General features: G+C 30.6%; 3 protein-coding genes across 4 annotated transcripts; 1 reads left to right on the top strand and 2 right to left on the bottom strand.

Annotated features, from left to right (window-relative positions):
• Positions 1-1790: 1790 nt before the first annotated feature.
• Positions 1791-3556, bottom strand: LOC101490100 (large ribosomal subunit protein uL23y). Its single transcript, XM_073366687.1, has 3 exons — positions 3399-3556; positions 2375-2738; positions 1791-2059 (listed from the first exon to the last, which is right to left on the bottom strand). Exons 1-3 carry the CDS (start codon positions 3409-3411, stop codon positions 1975-1977), a joined length of 462 nt encoding a protein of 153 aa, XP_073222788.1. The 5' UTR covers positions 3412-3556; the 3' UTR covers positions 1791-1974.
• A 1478-nt stretch (positions 3557-5034) lies between these two features.
• LOC101490745 (monofunctional riboflavin biosynthesis protein RIBA 3, chloroplastic) lies at positions 5035-10288 on the bottom strand. Of its 2 annotated transcripts, none has more exons than XM_012714953.3 (6): positions 10088-10288; positions 9705-9987; positions 7009-7334; positions 6748-6889; positions 5642-5938; positions 5035-5437 (listed from the first exon to the last, which is right to left on the bottom strand). In XM_012714953.3, exons 1-6 carry the CDS (start codon positions 10141-10143, stop codon positions 5246-5248), a joined length of 1296 nt encoding a protein of 431 aa, XP_012570407.1. In that variant the 5' UTR covers positions 10144-10288; the 3' UTR covers positions 5035-5245. The 2 variants fall into 2 exon arrangements, with proteins under 2 accessions (XP_012570407.1, XP_073222784.1); XM_073366683.1 differs by having other exon boundaries at positions 6748-6877; positions 10088-10287.
• A 1451-nt stretch (positions 10289-11739) lies between these two features.
• On the top strand, positions 11740-17689 carry LOC101491072 (UDP-galactose/UDP-glucose transporter 5). Its single transcript, XM_004486983.4, has 11 exons — positions 11740-12087; positions 12789-12902; positions 13039-13131; positions 13218-13283; positions 14298-14396; positions 14925-15004; positions 15464-15576; positions 16421-16509; positions 16702-16788; positions 16871-16939; positions 17153-17689. The coding sequence occupies exons 1-11, from the start codon at positions 11980-11982 to the stop codon at positions 17270-17272; spliced, it is 1038 nt and encodes a 345-aa protein (XP_004487040.1). The 5' UTR covers positions 11740-11979; the 3' UTR covers positions 17273-17689.
• Positions 17690-18871: the final 1182 nt, after the last annotated feature.

Here is an 18871-nt window from a genome sequence, read left to right as displayed (position 1 = left end):
CGCTCTTCCTATGTACCAAATTAAGAAAAATGAGGCACAAGAGATGCCAATCAATGTAGATTGTGCTATTTGTTTAGGGGAATTTGAAGAAGGTGAATGGTTAAAACGTCTTCCTAATTGTAACCATGGTTTTCATGTTTCATGCATTGGCACATGGTTTCAATTTCATTCAAGTTGTCCCTTATGTAGATCTCGGGTTTATCGTGTTCTAGTTTCTAATAATGAGTGTTTTGTACCCTCCCACACTAGGCTAGAAATTTTGGGAATGAATGATATTACTCCTGAAAGGAATGTACATTTCCAATCACATTCGCTTTAAAATCATACAGATTTAGAGATTAGAAAAATGATGTCATTCTTGACTCATTTGAGTTAGTGTGTTTGTAGCAATTAAAAAGCTATCATTCGTAAGCTTATTCGTTTGGTTATACGTTGGGCAATGAATTCTCACACCGTGATGCCTTTAACCACGCTAATATTAATACTTCGAGTGGACGTACGTTAGGTGGGACATTCACCATGATTCCAAATATAAAACTCCACATTTCACAATTTTGACATCTTAAGTGTATCAGGACACGAGATTTTCGTCGTGATATGATTTCTTAGGCGAATCCATACAGAGGCTTGAGCTATGTTTAGTTTATAAAAGAAAGTGAGAGGAAAGAGAGGGGAAATGAAAGTAATATAATAGAAAATATGGTGATTTTTTAGTTGAAGAGAAAGTAAAAAGGAAGAAAAATAAAAACTTCCTTTTCTCTTGTTGATTGTGTTGATCGTAATATAGTATTGAAATGACAAGCAAACCAGAATGTAGAATATGACAAAATCAGGGTAAAATTAATAAAATTATTTCCATAAGCAAATTTATTTTTATCTAAATACACCTCACACTAATGTTTTCAACCCTGCAGAGAATTGTACCATATAAAAAAGTATAGCTTTACTTGGTTTGGAGTTACCAAATTATTATAATACTTCAAACAGGTTTCTGACATAATTTGACTCTAAATAGTTACCATCTTAAAACTACTTTTGTTTTTTTAAAGTCAATAAACGTTAAAACAATATTAAATAGAATCGGTTGAAAAAAATTTAAGGAACATAGTTGATACTACAATTAAACTGTCAAAACGATTCAAGACAAGATGCAAAGAGACATCTAAAGTGCCATTTTCGGTTTGAATTAAATGAAATCCACTAATTATTGCTCTTCTGACACATTATCACACTAACGAGACCAATGTGTTTTGTTTTCCTACACCATTGCGGACCTTCAATTACTACGGACCTCATTATCTACTTGTTTCGTTTAATTTTAACATTAATGTAAAGTTTAGAATGAGAGATTACAGGTAATTGGCACCAGTGTCAGACGCAACATCTTGTGAAGGATACAAAGTAATTATTGTGATTTCCAATAAGCAGCAATTAACATAATAGCTTTACGAAACCCAACTTTGAAGACCAATGACGCTCATTTTCATTGTTAAACATTAAAAATGTCAGAATAAAGACAAATAAAAACACTGATCATACTGAAAAACCAAAACTACATTTCTGGTTCAATTGGCTTATGGTTTCACCGTAGTTAAAATTAAAGGGCTCAGGACAGCACCGAAATTTACTTGCCTCACTTACGTTAATGGAACACCAACATTTAACTCACAAGATTGAAGACTAATTTCCATTAACTCTGTCTTTGAAATGATGCCAAATCTAATATCAAACCTTGATAATGCACTAATTTACTCGTAAAAAGTGAAATTTATAATCGAAAACAAGCAAAATGTAACAATGCACTAATTTACTCATTAAATTTGAAATTTGTAAACAAGCAAATTTAATTGCGATTGAACTAAAATACACCAAATAACAACGTGAAATCCAGAACTTAACATTACTTCAAAAAGTACCACAAAAAGACTACCATCTAAATAAAAACTGTCTTTGGTGAAGCCAGCAGACATTACCTTAAATAATTCCAATCTTGTTTGCTACATCCAAAGCATCATAATCAGGTGTCAACCTCACATATGCCTTCTTGGTGCCATCAGGCCTACAACAGAATAGTTCAAATTTAGAGAAAAAAACAGTAGCAATTTTAAGCACAGATGCAATCTTCTTTTCAATAATGTGGGTTAATTTCAATGTTACATTACATTGGGTATAGCATATCCCTTCACAATGCACAGGGAACTTAATCACAACATTGCGCCATAAAAAACAGCTTATGTGCATGTTACTACGATATAATATAACCTTGTTTGTAAATTGCAATACAGATTAACATGAACACCAGACAATCAGTCATGAGCAATCATAGGTTTCCAGATAATTGGCAAAAATAATAGCTATATAACGGCCCACTCACCTGATCAAGGTGTTAACTTTCTTGGCTTGGATGTCATACATTTTCTTCACTGCGTCCTTGATTTTCTTTTTGTCAGCTCGCAAGTCAACAATGAAAACCAATGTGTTATTGTCTTCAATCTTCTTCATTGCGGACTCAGTAGTGAGAGGAAATTTCAGAATCTGATAGTGATCAAGCTTATTCCTTGGTGTAGCACTAATACGAGGGTATTTTGGGTTCCTCTCCTTTGTCAAAGTCTTTGGCCTATGGAATGTAACAGATGTTCGGATCTTTTTTGCCTTCTTCTTAATGGCAGTGCCTGACTTAACTGCTTTAGCAGCTTTCAAGGCCTGTGCCTTTGGGTCAGTCTTCTTTGAAACATCACCTGCAAAAAACACAAATTCACCCAATGGTATTACATACAGCAAAAACCCAACAACCACTTACATTCGTATATAATCAAATATTCCTTGAAACAATAAGCAATGATTGATTTAAAAAATTCAACGTGAATGAACCTTCCACCGAAATGGAATGACATTAACATCAACAGTACTGTCACACTGTCCAACGGCAATTATCAAACTCCAACCCCCACTAAAAATTCACAACCTCAGAGTAAAACTGCTTCAAATCCTCAAAGCTTATAATAATTAGCACAACGAAACAAATAAGGCTGTGAAGTAATGCGTGCATCTAAAAGTACTGCTCCAAAAATTATGCTCAAGTTTAATTATCATTACTAATCTAAAAACTTGAATCATAACAACATTAAAAAAATTACATTATATAATAATTCTAGCTAGCATCAATAATACAACTATAATATTGTCTCCTCGAATCAAATCATAGTACAACAACACATATAGAATTATAATAAACATGAAGAGAAAATAGTTAAATCGAAATCTTCGTGGAAGCACTAATTTAAGTTTTCAAGCAATTACATTATGAAAAATAGAGGTAGAAATCCAAAATCCTGATTAGAGACTAAAAACGAATCTTCGACAATTGAAACAATTAAAATGATGGATGGATGAAATACCTTTGGGAGCCATGGATCGGCGGAGAAAAATAGACCCTAGATGTGAAATCTGAGCGAAACCCTGAAAACAAAAACAAAATGAAGCTAAGGCTCGTGGATGATTTTCAATGAGACGAAGATAGATTTGTGAGTAGAGTAGAAACCTGGGCGCTGGAAGCAGACACTAGGCAAATTAGGGTTTTTGTTCGGTATTATATGCACCACCTATGAAATGGTTTGGGTCGTGGATCATGGGCCTGGCCCATCCCAGGACCATTTTCAGTCCATTTAAAATGTTAACAACAATAAACGATGGATCCATTACATTTTTAAATAAATTAATAACTAATATTATATACATATTCATAACATTTCAACGGTTATTAAAATATCAATCCTTAATTTTTCTCATTTTACTAACTACTAACATAAAATGTCAAATTTTTATATGTTTTTTAAAATATTTTGTATTAGTTGTCAAAAAAAAATTATAATTAATCACTGTATAATTGACATGTATTCTTTTAACTAAGAGCATTCATCTTTTAAGTATTACAAATTTTATTTTTACATGATAAATCGAGTAAAGCCTGTAGAGCATAAGTGCGATAGTGGAGACTAACAAAGAAAGTTCCTTTTATGTGCGAGTGAAATTCATGATAGATGTTTTCAAACAAATAGCAAATACAAAAAAATTTGATCAAAAACCAATTCCACATTGAGTAGTCTTTGTGATGGTGGTATGGGGTGATAGCACCGTTGCCTTGAGGGAAACCTAAAATTTATAATGAGTTGATGGTTATTCGTGTCTAAGGTTAGTAAGGTATTTTCTCCAATCCAATCTAAATGGATGTATTTGGTTTGAGTGTTTAATGTGTAGAATTCAAACCAAATCAACTTATCAAAATATAAAGTAGTTTAATTAGCACAACATTTCTTGAATTTCAAACTCGTTAATCTATCAAATCATTCAACTTTTTAATTTTTTATTATTTAATTGTTTAATCCGTTGCAATATCTAATATTTATACTTTGGTCGCTATATAATTTACTTCAATATTATAATATAAAAAAATATGAATTTAAACATGTTTTTGTAATATGATTTTGATTTGGATTTGACTAAAATAATGCATAATTTAAATTTAAACGCAAAAATTTAGATTGATTTGAGTAATGGGTTTGGTCAAATCGAATCCAACCTACTAACCCTTTTACAACTTCCCACATATTCATTAGTTAGTTTAGAAATTACGTTTCTCAAATTTTAAATTTGACCAAGACAATTTTTCTTCTAGCTCTTTTTATTTAACTTTCTTATTCTCACCTGTAGTTTTAGATATCATGTAACAACAAAAAAGATTTTAAATTAAATTTTAATCATATACTTTTTAGATAATTACAATAATTAAAATAAAAACACTTTTTTGAATTTTTTATTTCTTATATTTTTTTTAGTAACATCTATGTATTGAAAATAAATAAAGTTGAAATATGACTAAATAAACAACTTTCAATTTTGAGTACTTATTATTACTCTCAGTACTAAAATTTATGTAATTAGATTATAAAAAGAAAATGCATCTAGCTATGAATGTGTTTTTGTAGTTAGCAATGATCGTCAGAAATTTCAATTTTTTAATAAAATAGTATTATATTGAGATAAATGAAAAATTATGGCATTGAAATGTAGTTTACAATATTGAGTAGCAAGCTATACATGCAGTAAATTTGATACATTTTTCACACAAAAATTTATGTTTGAATATTTTTTTATCAGTATAAGTTTTTGTTGTTGTTGGTATTTATGTGTTCTCCCACGAGTCTCATTTGTCTACAGTTGATTCATTGAATCCATTTAGAGACCCTTATATATCAGACCCATAAATATGACCCATTTTAATTCTTTTTGTTTCTAGATACCGCTTGTTTTCTTCAGTGATTGGTGTTAGAACAGGAACGCGCCCTATCATAGCCAAACCATATCCTTTAAGACCAATGAACTTTGCTGGATTGTTGGTCATCAGCCTCATAGTTCGAACTCCAATATCTCTCAAAATCTGCGCATTTATAATTATTTGTCAACAACAAAATATAACATTAGCTTAATTTGGAATCACCAATTCTACAATGATATATTAATGATACATTGTGATTTTATTAAAACTATTTCATCTTAAAACATGTTACATGGATAGTGCCTAAAAATTAAACTGTTTTAGTATAAAGTCACACAATGTAAGTGAAATTTATTGTGGTCTGACCTGAGCACCAATCCCATACTCACGGGCATCAATAGCTAACCCCAATTCTATGTTTGCTTCGACTGTGTCACGACCTTGATCCTGCAACTTATAGGCTTTAAGTTTGTGACCTAGCCCAATGCCTCTTCCTTCGTGACCTCTAAGATACACAACTACTCCCCTTCCAGCTTCTTCAATCAACTGCATTGCCATATCTAGTTGGTTGCCACAATCACATCGAGCTGATCCAAATATATCACCGGTTAAACATTCTGAATGTACTCGTACTAGAACATCTTGCCCATCTCCTATGTCTCCCTAACAATAAGTTACCAACAATAAATTATATTTGAGATAATTATTATCCTTCATCTTTTTTAGGTTTTCGGATATATAATTATTGACTTAATTGCATTTTTGGTCCTTCTCTTTTATTATATTTACGAAAATAAATCCCCCTATTTTAAAACAAGTTTTTTTGTCCCTCTTTTTTCTCACATTTTTTGTGGTTTTGATCACAAACTAAAATTTTAACCTATAAAATGGTAATATTTATTCATAGACCTAATTATAAATTTAAAGAGAAAATATAATTTTTAGGGAAAAAAAATTAATCATTAATTTTAAGTAAAAAGTATGCTTTGTGACTAAAACTACAACAAATATGAAAATAGAGGGACAAAACAATTTAACTTTAAAATAAAAAGATTATTTTTATGAATATGTTAAAATAGGGAACCAAACTTACAATTAAACCATAATTCTATGTTCCAAGTTTTTTCTAGTTAAGTTTTCTTACATATAACATTTATCTTTATCTTTATGAATATCTTAGCAAATTAACGAGTCATTGGTTAACATAAAAGAGTACTTACTCATATTCACGTCTAACTTTTCTACACTCATTCGATACATCATTTTATCTCTATTTTTTTCTCTATCATATCATCAACATATCACATTATTGTATACACATTTTTCTTTCTTTCTTTTTCAAAGTATTAAAAGGTGGATGAGTATCCATGAATTATTTTCCTAACATAAATGTGATGTGTAGAGTACAACACGAGAAACTTTATAAAAGTGTAGAACCGTACGTGAATCACTTATCTAATCAACTTTATTACCTTTACAACAGCCACATGCTCGGTTTCATCCAACTCTGAACGATAACAATATGCTTTAAATAAACCCCATTTAGTAGGAAGATGAGAGATATAAGTTCTTTTAACCAATTTCTCTCGCTTTCTTCGATACCTTGAAGCATCACTTATTGTCACATCGTAAGTAAATCAATATAAACTTTGCACAAACAAGAAATAAGAAACAAAAACTAATAATTCTAGCTAATACAAGATAAAAAAATATATAAAGTTAAGATTCCTTACCTTATCAAATCAGTTATTGAGACAATTGGTAGGTTGTATTCCAAAGCTAAGCTTTTTAAATTGGGTAAAGATGTGATATTTCCATCTTCCACGTCAACAAGAGTTGTGAGAACAGAAAACGAGGGCAAACCAGCCAATGCAACTAAATCTACAGAAGCCTCTGTATGACCAGCTCTCCTAAGAACCCCACCATTTCTATATTTTAGAGGAAAAACGTGACCAGGCTTTCTAAAATCTTCTGATTTTGACTCCAAAGATGATAGAGCAATAATAGTTTTTGCTCTATCTACCGCTGATACACCAGTTGAAGTTCCATATTTTGCATCCTACAAAAATACAATTTAGTATTCAACAACAAAAAGCAAGCAAGTGCGCGCCGCGCGCGCACACACACACACAATTCCTGATCCATGTTTAATCATAAAGGCCACATCTTTAGTATTAATAAGAGATGCAGCCTTTATAAGATTTCCTTCAATATCCTCGTTTTCATCATCTACAGCTATTACAAACTAAAAAAGAAGAAGAAAATTGTTCTATTTGTTAGATATATAATATGAACAATCCATTATTTAATAATTGTTTTCAAAATTGTTGACTGTTTATTTATTTATAATGTAAACTTTTACTTTCACCTCATAAATCAAAGCTACCTTGTGAGGGTGTTTTTTTTCAATAACCCTTTTTTGAAAAAAAACACACCAAACTATCATCTTTTGAAAAAATATATACTAAAATACCTTCTTTTATTTTATTTTTATTTTTTTTAAGTTATAAGTCGCCATTTGGAATGGCGACTTCCTTAAGGAAGCCCAAGTTTCAAATGGCGACTTCCCACATAGTTTTTTTAAATTTTTTTTTAATTTTTAATGAAATAACATAAATATTATATATATAATTAATTAATTAATATAATTCATAAAAATATATAAAAATAATTTTTGTTAATTAATTCATTCATATAATTAATTAATATAATTTTTAATTTCTACTTATGTATTTTTATGAATATATTAATTATAATTATATATATTATTTTAATTATTTCAATAAAAATTGAAAAAAAAATTGAAATAAATGTTTTTTTTTTAAAAAACCTTTGAGAAATCGGCATTTCGAACTTGGGCTTCCTAATTTTATCGTAATTTAAATTTTTTATTTATCTATTTTTATGAATTATATTAATTATATATATATATATATGTATATTACTTTTTTTATTTCAATAAAAATTGAAATAAAATAAAAAAAAACATTTGGAAAATCGGCATTTCGTACTTGAATTTTCTGAAATTTTATCGTAATTTAAAATTTTTATTTATCTATTTTTATGAATTATATTAATTATATATATATATATATGTATATTACTTTTTTTATTTCAATAAAAATTGAAATAAAATAAAAAAAAACATTTGGAAAATCGGCATTTCGTACTTGAATTTTCTGAAATTTTATCGTAATTTAAAATTTTTATTTATCTATTTTTATGAATTATATTAATTATACATATATTACTTTTGTTATTTCAATAAAAATTGAAATAATTTTTTTTAAAAAGAATACAAACCTTTGAGAAATGTCCATTTAGAACTTGAGTTTACTAAAAAAAGTTCATAATTTAAAATTTCTATTTTATTTATTTTTATGTATTTTTATGAATTATATTAATTAATTATATATATAATATTTATGTTATTCTATTAAAAATAAAAATAAAAAAATTAAATTTAAACCATGTGGAAAGTCGCCATTTGAAACTTGAGCTTTCCTTAAGGAAGTCGCCATTTCAAATAGCGACTTATAACTTAAAAAAAAAAAAAAGATAGTTTAGTATATTTTTTTCAAAATGAGGTAGCTTAGTGTTTTTTTTTAAAAAACAAAAGAGTTATTTGAATAAAAAACCCACCTTGTGAGATACTCAAAAGTTCAAATTAATGAAATTATCTTTTTAACTCCATATTAAACTTTCAAAACTCCTACCTCATCCTCACACTATTTTTTTATGTTTCCTTTCATTTTTCATTGGAGGCCATGCTTCTATTTCTTTTATATGGAAAGTATTATACTTGATCTTGGTTTACATAAACGTATTTAAATTGAATTTGTGTAAGATTTATTATGAATTTACATAAATGTCCATAAATTGAATTTACATAAACGCCCGTAAGATATAAAAATTTGAAATTTGCAAGGGTCGTATAACTGGATTTACAGACCTATTAAGATATAAATTTTAAATATATTATCTCATTCAATTACTTTTAAAAAAAACCGCAAAAATAAAAACAAAAGAAAGTCACTTACAATTTGATAATTGAGAGAGTGAACGTTTGATATTACAATTAATTTGTCATTATTACAGCGACTCCTTCACGACGACTAAGAAGAAAATCCATTGTAGTATAACATAAGTTAAGAGTATTTTAAAATTTAATTATAACATTAGGGGTACTTTGGACATTTTGTTAATTAAATGGTGTTATGGTCCACAAGGTGTAGTTAGGGTGATCAAAGTGTCAACAAGGTGATTAAATGGTGTTATGGTCCACAAGGTGTTAATTAAATGGTGTTATGGTCCATAAGCTCGCGCAAAAGTAAAAACTTTTTTTTTAATGAGTTAATAAATTTTATTATAATTAATTAACACAACAATATCACGTGTTGGATGTGGTTTTGGTCTAAAAGTAACTAACCTTTCCTTGCCGTAATGCATTAAGGGCATGCTCAATGGAAGAGTACCCTTTAGAGGGACAATCTGGATCACCTTCAGCATCACTCACAAAGAAATCATTTTCTTGCTTAATTTCAACGTCTTCTAAGAGGGATCCATTTTCATTTCTCGTCAAATCACTATCATCAAACACATCTTCTATTCCAACCACAGAAAATCCAATAGCATAAAAAGCTGAGTTCCGAACCTTGTTCTTCCACGAGCCAAATCTTGCACTATGACGAGTAGCATAGGAGCGATTAAACCTGTGAATAAATAGTAGTCATGTTTAACATGAATTTTCAACAAATAGAACATAACAAATTAACAATTAATAGTTATGTGTTGTGTAGCGAAATAAAATACCTTGGGTTTGTGACGACGTAGGAAATTAAAGGACTATGGAATGAAGCAGAGTTCATAGGCTTGGAAATCCAAAATTTGAAGAAAAAAAGTATATACACAAAATTGTGTTCTTAATTATTTTATGTCACACACACAATATAGAACCAAAAATCGAAAAAGAAGTCCACCTCTTGTTATGGATGTGATTCCACGTCGAACCATTATCCAATAATTATATTTCTTGTTGTATACTTGTACTTGAGCAACATGTAAGAGCCACATCCTTTTGTATTTTTGTTACTTATCGTTCTTTGCGCTGATCTTAAAGAATTTAGCTAATAAAAATAACAATTTTGCAATTTATATTCTTTCAGTTTTCAGTTTGCTTCCCACTCTTCATCAAATTTTCATAAAATTAAAATATTTAATAGATCTTTTACTATTTTATTTATTTTTAAACTTTATTTTGTTTATTTATCTCTTTATCATCATCACTCACCTTATAATATCTCATACTCATATAAGATACTCATAATTTATATTCATTCAGAACTCACACTATTCAGAACTCACGCCATTCACGGCTCATAACTCTTTTGTTCTCATTATGTTTAAAGCCATTAACAAAATATATTCACTGACATGTTGAATTTGTTTTTATTTTTTCTTTTAAAATATGAAAATTTTAACATAATTTAAATTCACGTACGTGGTAAATTATATATTGTATAAAAACTAAAATTACTGTGTTTTGTGTTCATGTAAATGCACGTAAAATGAATTTACATACATGTAACATTTCACAGTAAGTAAAAGAATTGCATACTTGAACTCAATTCACATAAATGTACGTCAATCGAGTTCAAGTATATGTAAAAATTTGTAGTGAGTATGAGAAATGCGTATTTAAACTCAGTTCACGTACATTTACGTAAGCTAAGTTCACATGCATGTATGTAAACTAGGTTTAAGTGAATGTAAAAATTTACATTGAATAGAGGAAGTGCGTACTTGAAGTTAGTTCACGTAAATGTACGTATACTAAATTTAAATACATGTAAAATTTTGTAAGGAGTAGACGAAATGCGTACTAAAATTGAGTTCACATACATGTAAAAATTTACAATTAATATGAGAAGCGCGTACTGAATTGAATATGTACGTAAATTAAATTTACATGTGCATAAATTAAATTCAAGGACATGTTTTCAGTAAATAAAAGAAGTGTGTATGTGAAGTGCGAATGCGTATATATACGCGAAGTCATTTCACAGTGTGTGCAAGATTAAATAATTAAAAGTAAAAAAAAATTATAATTTAATTATTATTGCTGTGTTCCTTTAGTAATATATCTTTAAGAAGTCTTACTGAAGTGTTCCTTTACCTCAATTTCGTATATGATTTGATTGAAAGTTAATTTTGTGTTAATAACATTGTGATTTGGTTGAATCTCAAAATGTTGATTTTGCTTAACTTACGAATAATTAATCCTGACAATTCAGTTGATATTTTGTTTGCGAATGCGTAACGGTTAGGGAACTCGTTAGTTAGCAAGACCCGTTTTTAATTTAATTTCGATATACCAGTGACGTCAACTAGGATACGAATCCGAGTGGTGACATGGCATTGACACACCAATAAAATAAAATAAAATTGGTGTGTTAATTAAATAATGAATTAATAATGTGGCAGAAATAGAATAGAACGGCGTAGAAAGCGATGCGAATGGGGCTCAGAGAGAGAGAGAGAGCTTTCTCCCTTTCCTCTTAACAGAAACCAAAACTTATTCGCCTCAGGCAGCTGTTGTGAGTCTGTAAGGTTAAGAGTGGGTCCCGCAATCACAGTGATCCCAATCAATCCGACGCCGTTTTTGTTCCATTCTATGTTTCTCGCTTATCACTTGTACTCGAGCTATGGCAGAATCATCCACCACCACGATTGGTTTCAGAGATAATTTATGGAAAGGCATTTTCGCCATCTCCGGAATCATGCTTACCCTCGTCACCTATGGCGTCTTGCAGGTTTTTTTATTTAATCTTTATTATTATTATTGCATTCTTCATTTCCTTGCATTGCATCTTGTTGCGATCTCCATTTATTTTATTGCCTGTTCTTCAATCTAATTCTTACTATTCTTATCATAGTTATCTCATAAATGCATACACATAGCTTTTCCTTTTTACAATTAAGTTAACCGTGTTAATCTTTTAAGCCGTCGCTATAGTTAATTTCTATGTGATAAGTATTATTAATGGCCTCGTTTCGTAAATTCGAATACTATAGCTGCCATTATTTGAATGACATGACACGTTTTTGGTCTATCTGTGTTTAGTTTAGGGTTTAATATTGTAATAAAACCAAAATAAATAAGAGTGGTTGGTAAATTGGTAATACTCTTGGTTCAAATATTCCCCTCTTCATAGTAATTTTAATTTCATGCTTAGTTAGTTATTATATAATTTACATTCATTATTACTTAGTTTGAATGTATAGCCCTCTCAGAATCAATGCTGTCAATTATGGATCGTGGATAATAGCAATTAGTTCAAATTCCGCTATGCTATAGTGCTGCAATAGCGGCTATTTGACAACACTTTATACTAAATAGTGTATCGCAGAACATAGCAATTTGTTCAAATTCCACTATGCTATAGCACTATAGCGGCTATTTGACAACACCGCTCAAAATCCAAGATTTATTCAGTGAGTTTTATTTTTGCAGGAAAAGATCATGAGAATACCATATGGGGCAGAAAAGGAGTATTTCAAGTATTCACTCTTTCTTGTTTTCTGCAACCGCATCATGACGTCTGCTGTTTCTGCTGGTTCTTTGCTGGCAAGTATATATACATTACATGCATAAAAAAATACTTACATGTTTGTGTATATCATTGACACATTTTGCTGTGTTTGAATTGCAACATACCTTTCTTGTGGTTCCATTTGTTTATAATTTTCAACAATTCTTACAGGCAAGTAAAAAAACATTGGACCCAGTGGCTCCTATTTATAAGTATTCGCTTGTGTCAGTATCAAACATACTAACCACAACTTGTCAATACGAGGTAAGAGACATAATTTCGGTGTGCTTAATGTTAATGATATAAGTTGCCTACCATATTTACTGAGATCACCATATTTTTTACTCCAGGCCCTCAAATATGTTAGTTTTCCTGTTCAGACTCTTGCAAAGTGTGCGAAAATGATACCGGTTATGGTAGGTCAAACTTCAATGCTGTTCCCAATTATGTATATTTTGTTTAAGATGATGACTGTCTGATTTCAATTTACATTACCCCTTCTCTTTTATTTATCTTGTGCCGTTGATCTTTATCTTATTTTTCACCTTCTCAATTGCTGCTACTTCTGTTGATGGAGAATAGTAGTAATTGCTTGTGTTGTTGTTGAAGAATAATTGTTTCATGCTATCTCTCCATATGTGTGTCTCCTCAATGTTGTGTAATTTCTATTATTAGTGTTCCCTTTCTTTACTAAATGGGGACAGGACAAACCCATGAGAACCAAAAATTGTAAAGTAGATACTAGAATTTATTTTTCGACCTCACAATCTTGCTATCATTCAACGATCTCAGAAAATGTTTGAATATAATTATGAAATTGGTCAAATACATGGCCTGATTCTCCCTCCCTCACCGTCTTTATTTCATAGAATAAAAATAGGGAGGAAGGAAAATTGCTAAGCCTTGCATATTCACAAAGTATAGATTGACTGTGACAAGCAATAATCATGTATCCTCTAGATTCTAGACTGAGATGTTAAATACGACACCTGAAATTGATTGATTAAATGTTTTTAAAGTTTATGCTATCCATGAATGAAAGAATTCGTGAGGGAAGGAGTTGTGGTGTGGGGGTTATAAAGATGTCTAAGAGTACATGTTTCAAAAATTCTAGAGGATATTTTACTTGTTGGACAAGTTGTTATGAATGTCAAAGGACATTTTATGCATAGACTGAAGTATAACTTATATTTTTGTATTGAATATTTATTCCAAGGAGTATGCATATTTTCTTCTGATTTCTACAGTAGCAGAGTTTTCACATAGTGGATTCAGTCTAGGTGTTAATTTGTTTTTTTCCCATCCTATGTCAAACTTTTTCTTGATTCCATGAATCATATTTCCTTTTTATTGTTTTGCTTAAGGCTTACCAATATCTTTTTGTATTTTCGCACCCTGAATCTATATTCCTTCTTTTGTATCTTATACAGGTCTGGGGTACACTTATCATGCAGAAAAGATATCAGGGACCTGACTATTTGTTGGCTTTTTTAGTTACCCTTGGCTGCTCAGTATTTATCTTATATCCGGTAATTGTTGGATCTTTGACCTAATAATTTTCTGTTGCTTTATCATCATTCTGTCTGTATGTGATCAATTTCTATCAGAGAACCACCAACGAGTAGCCCTATTCAATGATTTGAGGTTGCATGTGGGTGTACTGTTATTTCTTTTTGCAGTAAAGAGGGCTTTTATTAAGGACACGACAAGAATGTTGCACGGCTGAGGATATTACTATCTTGATACAAGGACCTAGAGGAAGATAGGTGGTTAAGATAGAATACATACTTTTGAACAATTGAGACGTGAACTGCAGATTTGATGTTGATATCTGGACTTTCAATCCTGATCATATTTTTATCCTTATAGCAACTGATAGAGTGCCTTTGTTATACATATGTTTTTCTTACTCGTGTTCCATTTAGCCAGCAGAACATAACAGATGTTACTTTCTTACTCTCTGAGTCTTGATTGATTAGATAGTCTCTGATGCATAATCACCTAATAAGCTGGCAGCATTCTTTAAAGCTAAAGAAATTCTTGTGATTTTATTGTAGGCAGGAACAGACATAAGTCCATACAGTAGAGGAAGGGAAAATACAGTTTGGGGTGTTCTTCTAATGGTTGGCTATCTTGGGTATCACTGCATAACTTAAAATCTCTGCCTTTGATTAGTGATTTTATGCATTATTATATTTATATGGAGACAAAGTCCAAAAATCAATGCTTCATTTTCTGTCACAAGATATTTTATTTGTCCAACCGTTTTCAATGCTGGCAAAAAATAAATGAAAGTACATTCTCTGCATAAAATATTGAATAATTTCCTGTATATAATTTTTACTTTCAAAGTTTAGACTTATTATGGGCAAATATAACCATAATGAACTATTTTGTTGGTCTGAGCAGTACAAGTTATTTGAAGCTGCATTATATAGTTAAAACCTCATATTGGAATAATCTGCATATTTAACTTTCTTCCAGCCTTCTAGGCTCTTGAATGCATGCTTATTTCAACTTATTTTAAGAATTTATCTCCAAAAGTTGTTCATATACAAGTCCCCCATTGAATCATTTTTTTTGTTTTTTGTTATAGATTTGATGGCTTTACAAGTACATTCCAAGATAAGATGTTTAGAGGCTATGACATGGAGATACATAATCAGATATTTTATACAACATTGTGCTCTTGTATTCTTAGCCTCACAGGTTGGTCTGAGAAGTTCACAGTGATTTTTATGTTGAACGTTATTACTCTGTCACGCACACCTGATACAAATATAAAGGAACTGATATATGTGTTAGTGATACTGTGGAAAATAGATCCTGATCAGTGATGAAACTCCTCTGAAATAGAATTTACCGCCACACTAGAAAAGATAATGAAACTCTGACTGAATTGGAGCAAGCTCCTTACAAGATGGATCAGAAATAAAAGAAAAGAGAGCTAACCTCACTGCTCAGTTACCTCAGACACACCAATTTCCTCAATTCTAAGATGCCCTCTCCAAGTCTGTTACTACGCCCTCTGATTCCCGAATCAATTCCTGCCCACTCCCCTTATGCCACATGTCTCATCAAGTTATAATGCAACCCATTTTGAGCGAGTATTTTCAATATTTCCCATCCTATCCTCCTAGCATTTGAGTCTAACAATATCTTCTGGTAGTGTATTGATTCATTTGCTGGGGTTGTACTTGAGGGCAAAAATTCTAGAAGTCATGGATGGTGCTTTGCAAAATTCTAGAAGTCATGGATGGATGTCCTGAAGGCTAGAAGTTATTAAATACAATAAAGTTTGACCCTGACAATCTTAGCATTGGTGTTTATTTTATTTTCTGGGTCTTTCTTTTTATTTTTTCTACGTGCAAGCAGTTCACCAAAGAATACTCCCTGTGCCAACTGCTAAACGACTGCTGAATCTTGACAGCCAATATTCTGATTTGTATAAAGTATTTAGACTTGTTTAGATAGTATTTTTTTTTCTTTTTGTTTCTCTTCCAGCTTGAAGGGTAGAAATTCACTCTTTTGGTGTTTAATATTTTTTATGTAGGTCTTATTTTACAAGGACAAATGATACTAGCAGTAGAGTTTGTATATCGGCATCATGACTGTCTCTTTGACATAGCATTACTTTCGACTGTAAGCAAACTACATCTGTTTTAATATTATATCGCATTATCCTTTTCTTTTTGTTTTAAGATACTTTTTTAAATCTATAGCAACTGTAATACTATAATGCTTATCCCTCTTTGTCTTCAAAAGCAAAAACAAGAAACTTCCCCTTTTCATCATCTATCTCATTGAAGTTTGTTTTATTATCGGATTACACAGGTTGCAACAATTAGTCAATTTTTTATTTCCTACACAATTCGCACTTTTGGTGCCCTGACATTTGCTACCATAATGACCACAAGACAGGTAACTTGCACTGAAAAATCTAATTATCATTTTCTACACAATTACATATAATGTTCGTAATTTTTAATTCAAATTGTTGCAGTTGGTGAGCATTATGCTATCATGTGTGTGGTTTTCCCATCCTCTTAGCTGGGAACAGTGGATTGGAGCCGTAAGACTTTTACCTTTTCCGAACATTATAATAAATTAAGTCATATTGCTTTTGCATTCTATGATCACATTATTTCTTTATCCCTGCTTGGCACTTGCACTTATTTTGATTAAAATCAAACCATGTAGATTAATCAAAGCTTACAATTAAATGTGTGATCCAATAATTCTAGTCATTTCTTTGATGAATTAATGGTACGCATTACATTGTCAGGTCATTGTCTTCGCCTCCCTTTATGCAAAAAGTTTCTGGAAGAAAGCACCTCAGAGGACAACCTCATCTGTAGCACTTGTTCAAAAGGAGAATTCAAATGATTTGAAGGACAGCCCGTGACTGGCATGGAGGAAAAGCATACTGACATTACAATAGCAATGTCTGAAGGGGATAGCTTCAATTCTAAGTTCAAAAGCTGCACATTCAGTATTTAAGATCACGGATATAGTTTATTATACAGAGGTTTTTGACTTAAACTCAGACAGCACCAAATGCAGCCAAGTTCCAGATTTTGGTATCAATGTCATTAACAGATAGAGAACTTGAAAAGAATGTTAACCCCACATTTTTCCATAGGAAAGATCAATTATAGACCTTACTAAAGCCAAGAGATGTTTAATGATTGAGATATGTATAATGCGTTGCTCAAGCAAAAGTTGTTTTTGTTCAGTTTTCCAGAAATGTGTAGGATAGAAAGATGAAAGATTTCTGGTAATTTCCGGGGTCAATTATTTACTTAACATAATTTTTTGGCAATTTTTTTCCTTTTCCGAAGACAAGATGTTAAATACCACAAGAAACACACACATAACTGTAGGTTCCGAATTCGAACCTGAGACATGATGTTCAATCAAACAATATCGACATTTGTCAATTAAACTAAGACTTGAATACTTTTGATAATTTATGTTATGAAGACATAATCTATAAGTATACTATACAAAAATATAACGTGTGTATTGTCATAAATTATAACATGCATTTATTGTCCTAACAAGAGGCGAAATCTAAAAATTTACAAAAATATCTATATGATATTTATTGAGTAAAAATAGAATTGGTACACTGAAGCTTACAACATCCACACACTAATCACTTGAGCTTGACCTCGATGGTATATATGATATGAACTCTAGATTATCGATTCAACTGTTAGGTCATTTTCATATTTTTTCCCACCTCCTTTTCTCTTTGCACTTTCTTCTCATAACCAAAATATTTTTAAAGATGAGTTTCCAATGTAAGAAAATAATTTGTTGTACAAGTTTGCAGTTTTTTTTTGTCTATTCTAGAAACTTATCTTTGAGTAAAAGAAAAGGAAACTTGTCAAGGAAAGAAGGGGATATAGGAGTATTTTGGAAGAAAAAAAATAGGGTTGGGTTTTTGAAAAGAGGACGATTGCGATATAAAACCTCTAACTTTTATGGTAACTGTTGAGTCTCAGCCTAATTGTTGTATCTAAGGTAAATATAAAATACATGGATTTATTTGTTTTATTATCAACTAAATAAATAAGTCATATATCTATTAGTTCATTAGTGGGATTGGTAAGTCATGAATATAAAATATCCCTGAGAGAACATTCTCGAGACAAAATGAATTTTATTTAAATCAATTTTATACTATACACAATACCAATGATAAAGTTACAATATTTCTTTTCAAATATTTGTTTCTCACAATTAGTTTGTTTTCTCAACTCTTGAGGGTGTATACAATTGATTCAAGATTGATTTTTACTTTTTTAATATCTTGTCTCTCAATTCATGCTTTAAGATTTTTTATTTTATTGGCTTCTTGATCATTTGTCTGTCAATCTAATCAATTAATTTTGTTATTCTTGAATGGATTTCGTCTAGAAATAGGTGACAATGATGATGCTCAATCCTTTAACAATATTAATGAAAGTAAAGTAGACAACTTGATTTAAGATTTAAA

The sequence above is a fragment of the Cicer arietinum genome, chromosome 1 (assembly GCF_000331145.2).
Source record: "Cicer arietinum cultivar CDC Frontier isolate Library 1 chromosome 1, Cicar.CDCFrontier_v2.0, whole genome shotgun sequence".
In the NCBI taxonomy this organism is placed as follows: domain Eukaryota; kingdom Viridiplantae; phylum Streptophyta; class Magnoliopsida; order Fabales; family Fabaceae; genus Cicer; species Cicer arietinum.
The sequence above is the reverse complement of the archived record's forward strand: the minus strand, read 5'-3'. Positions and strand labels throughout refer to the sequence as shown.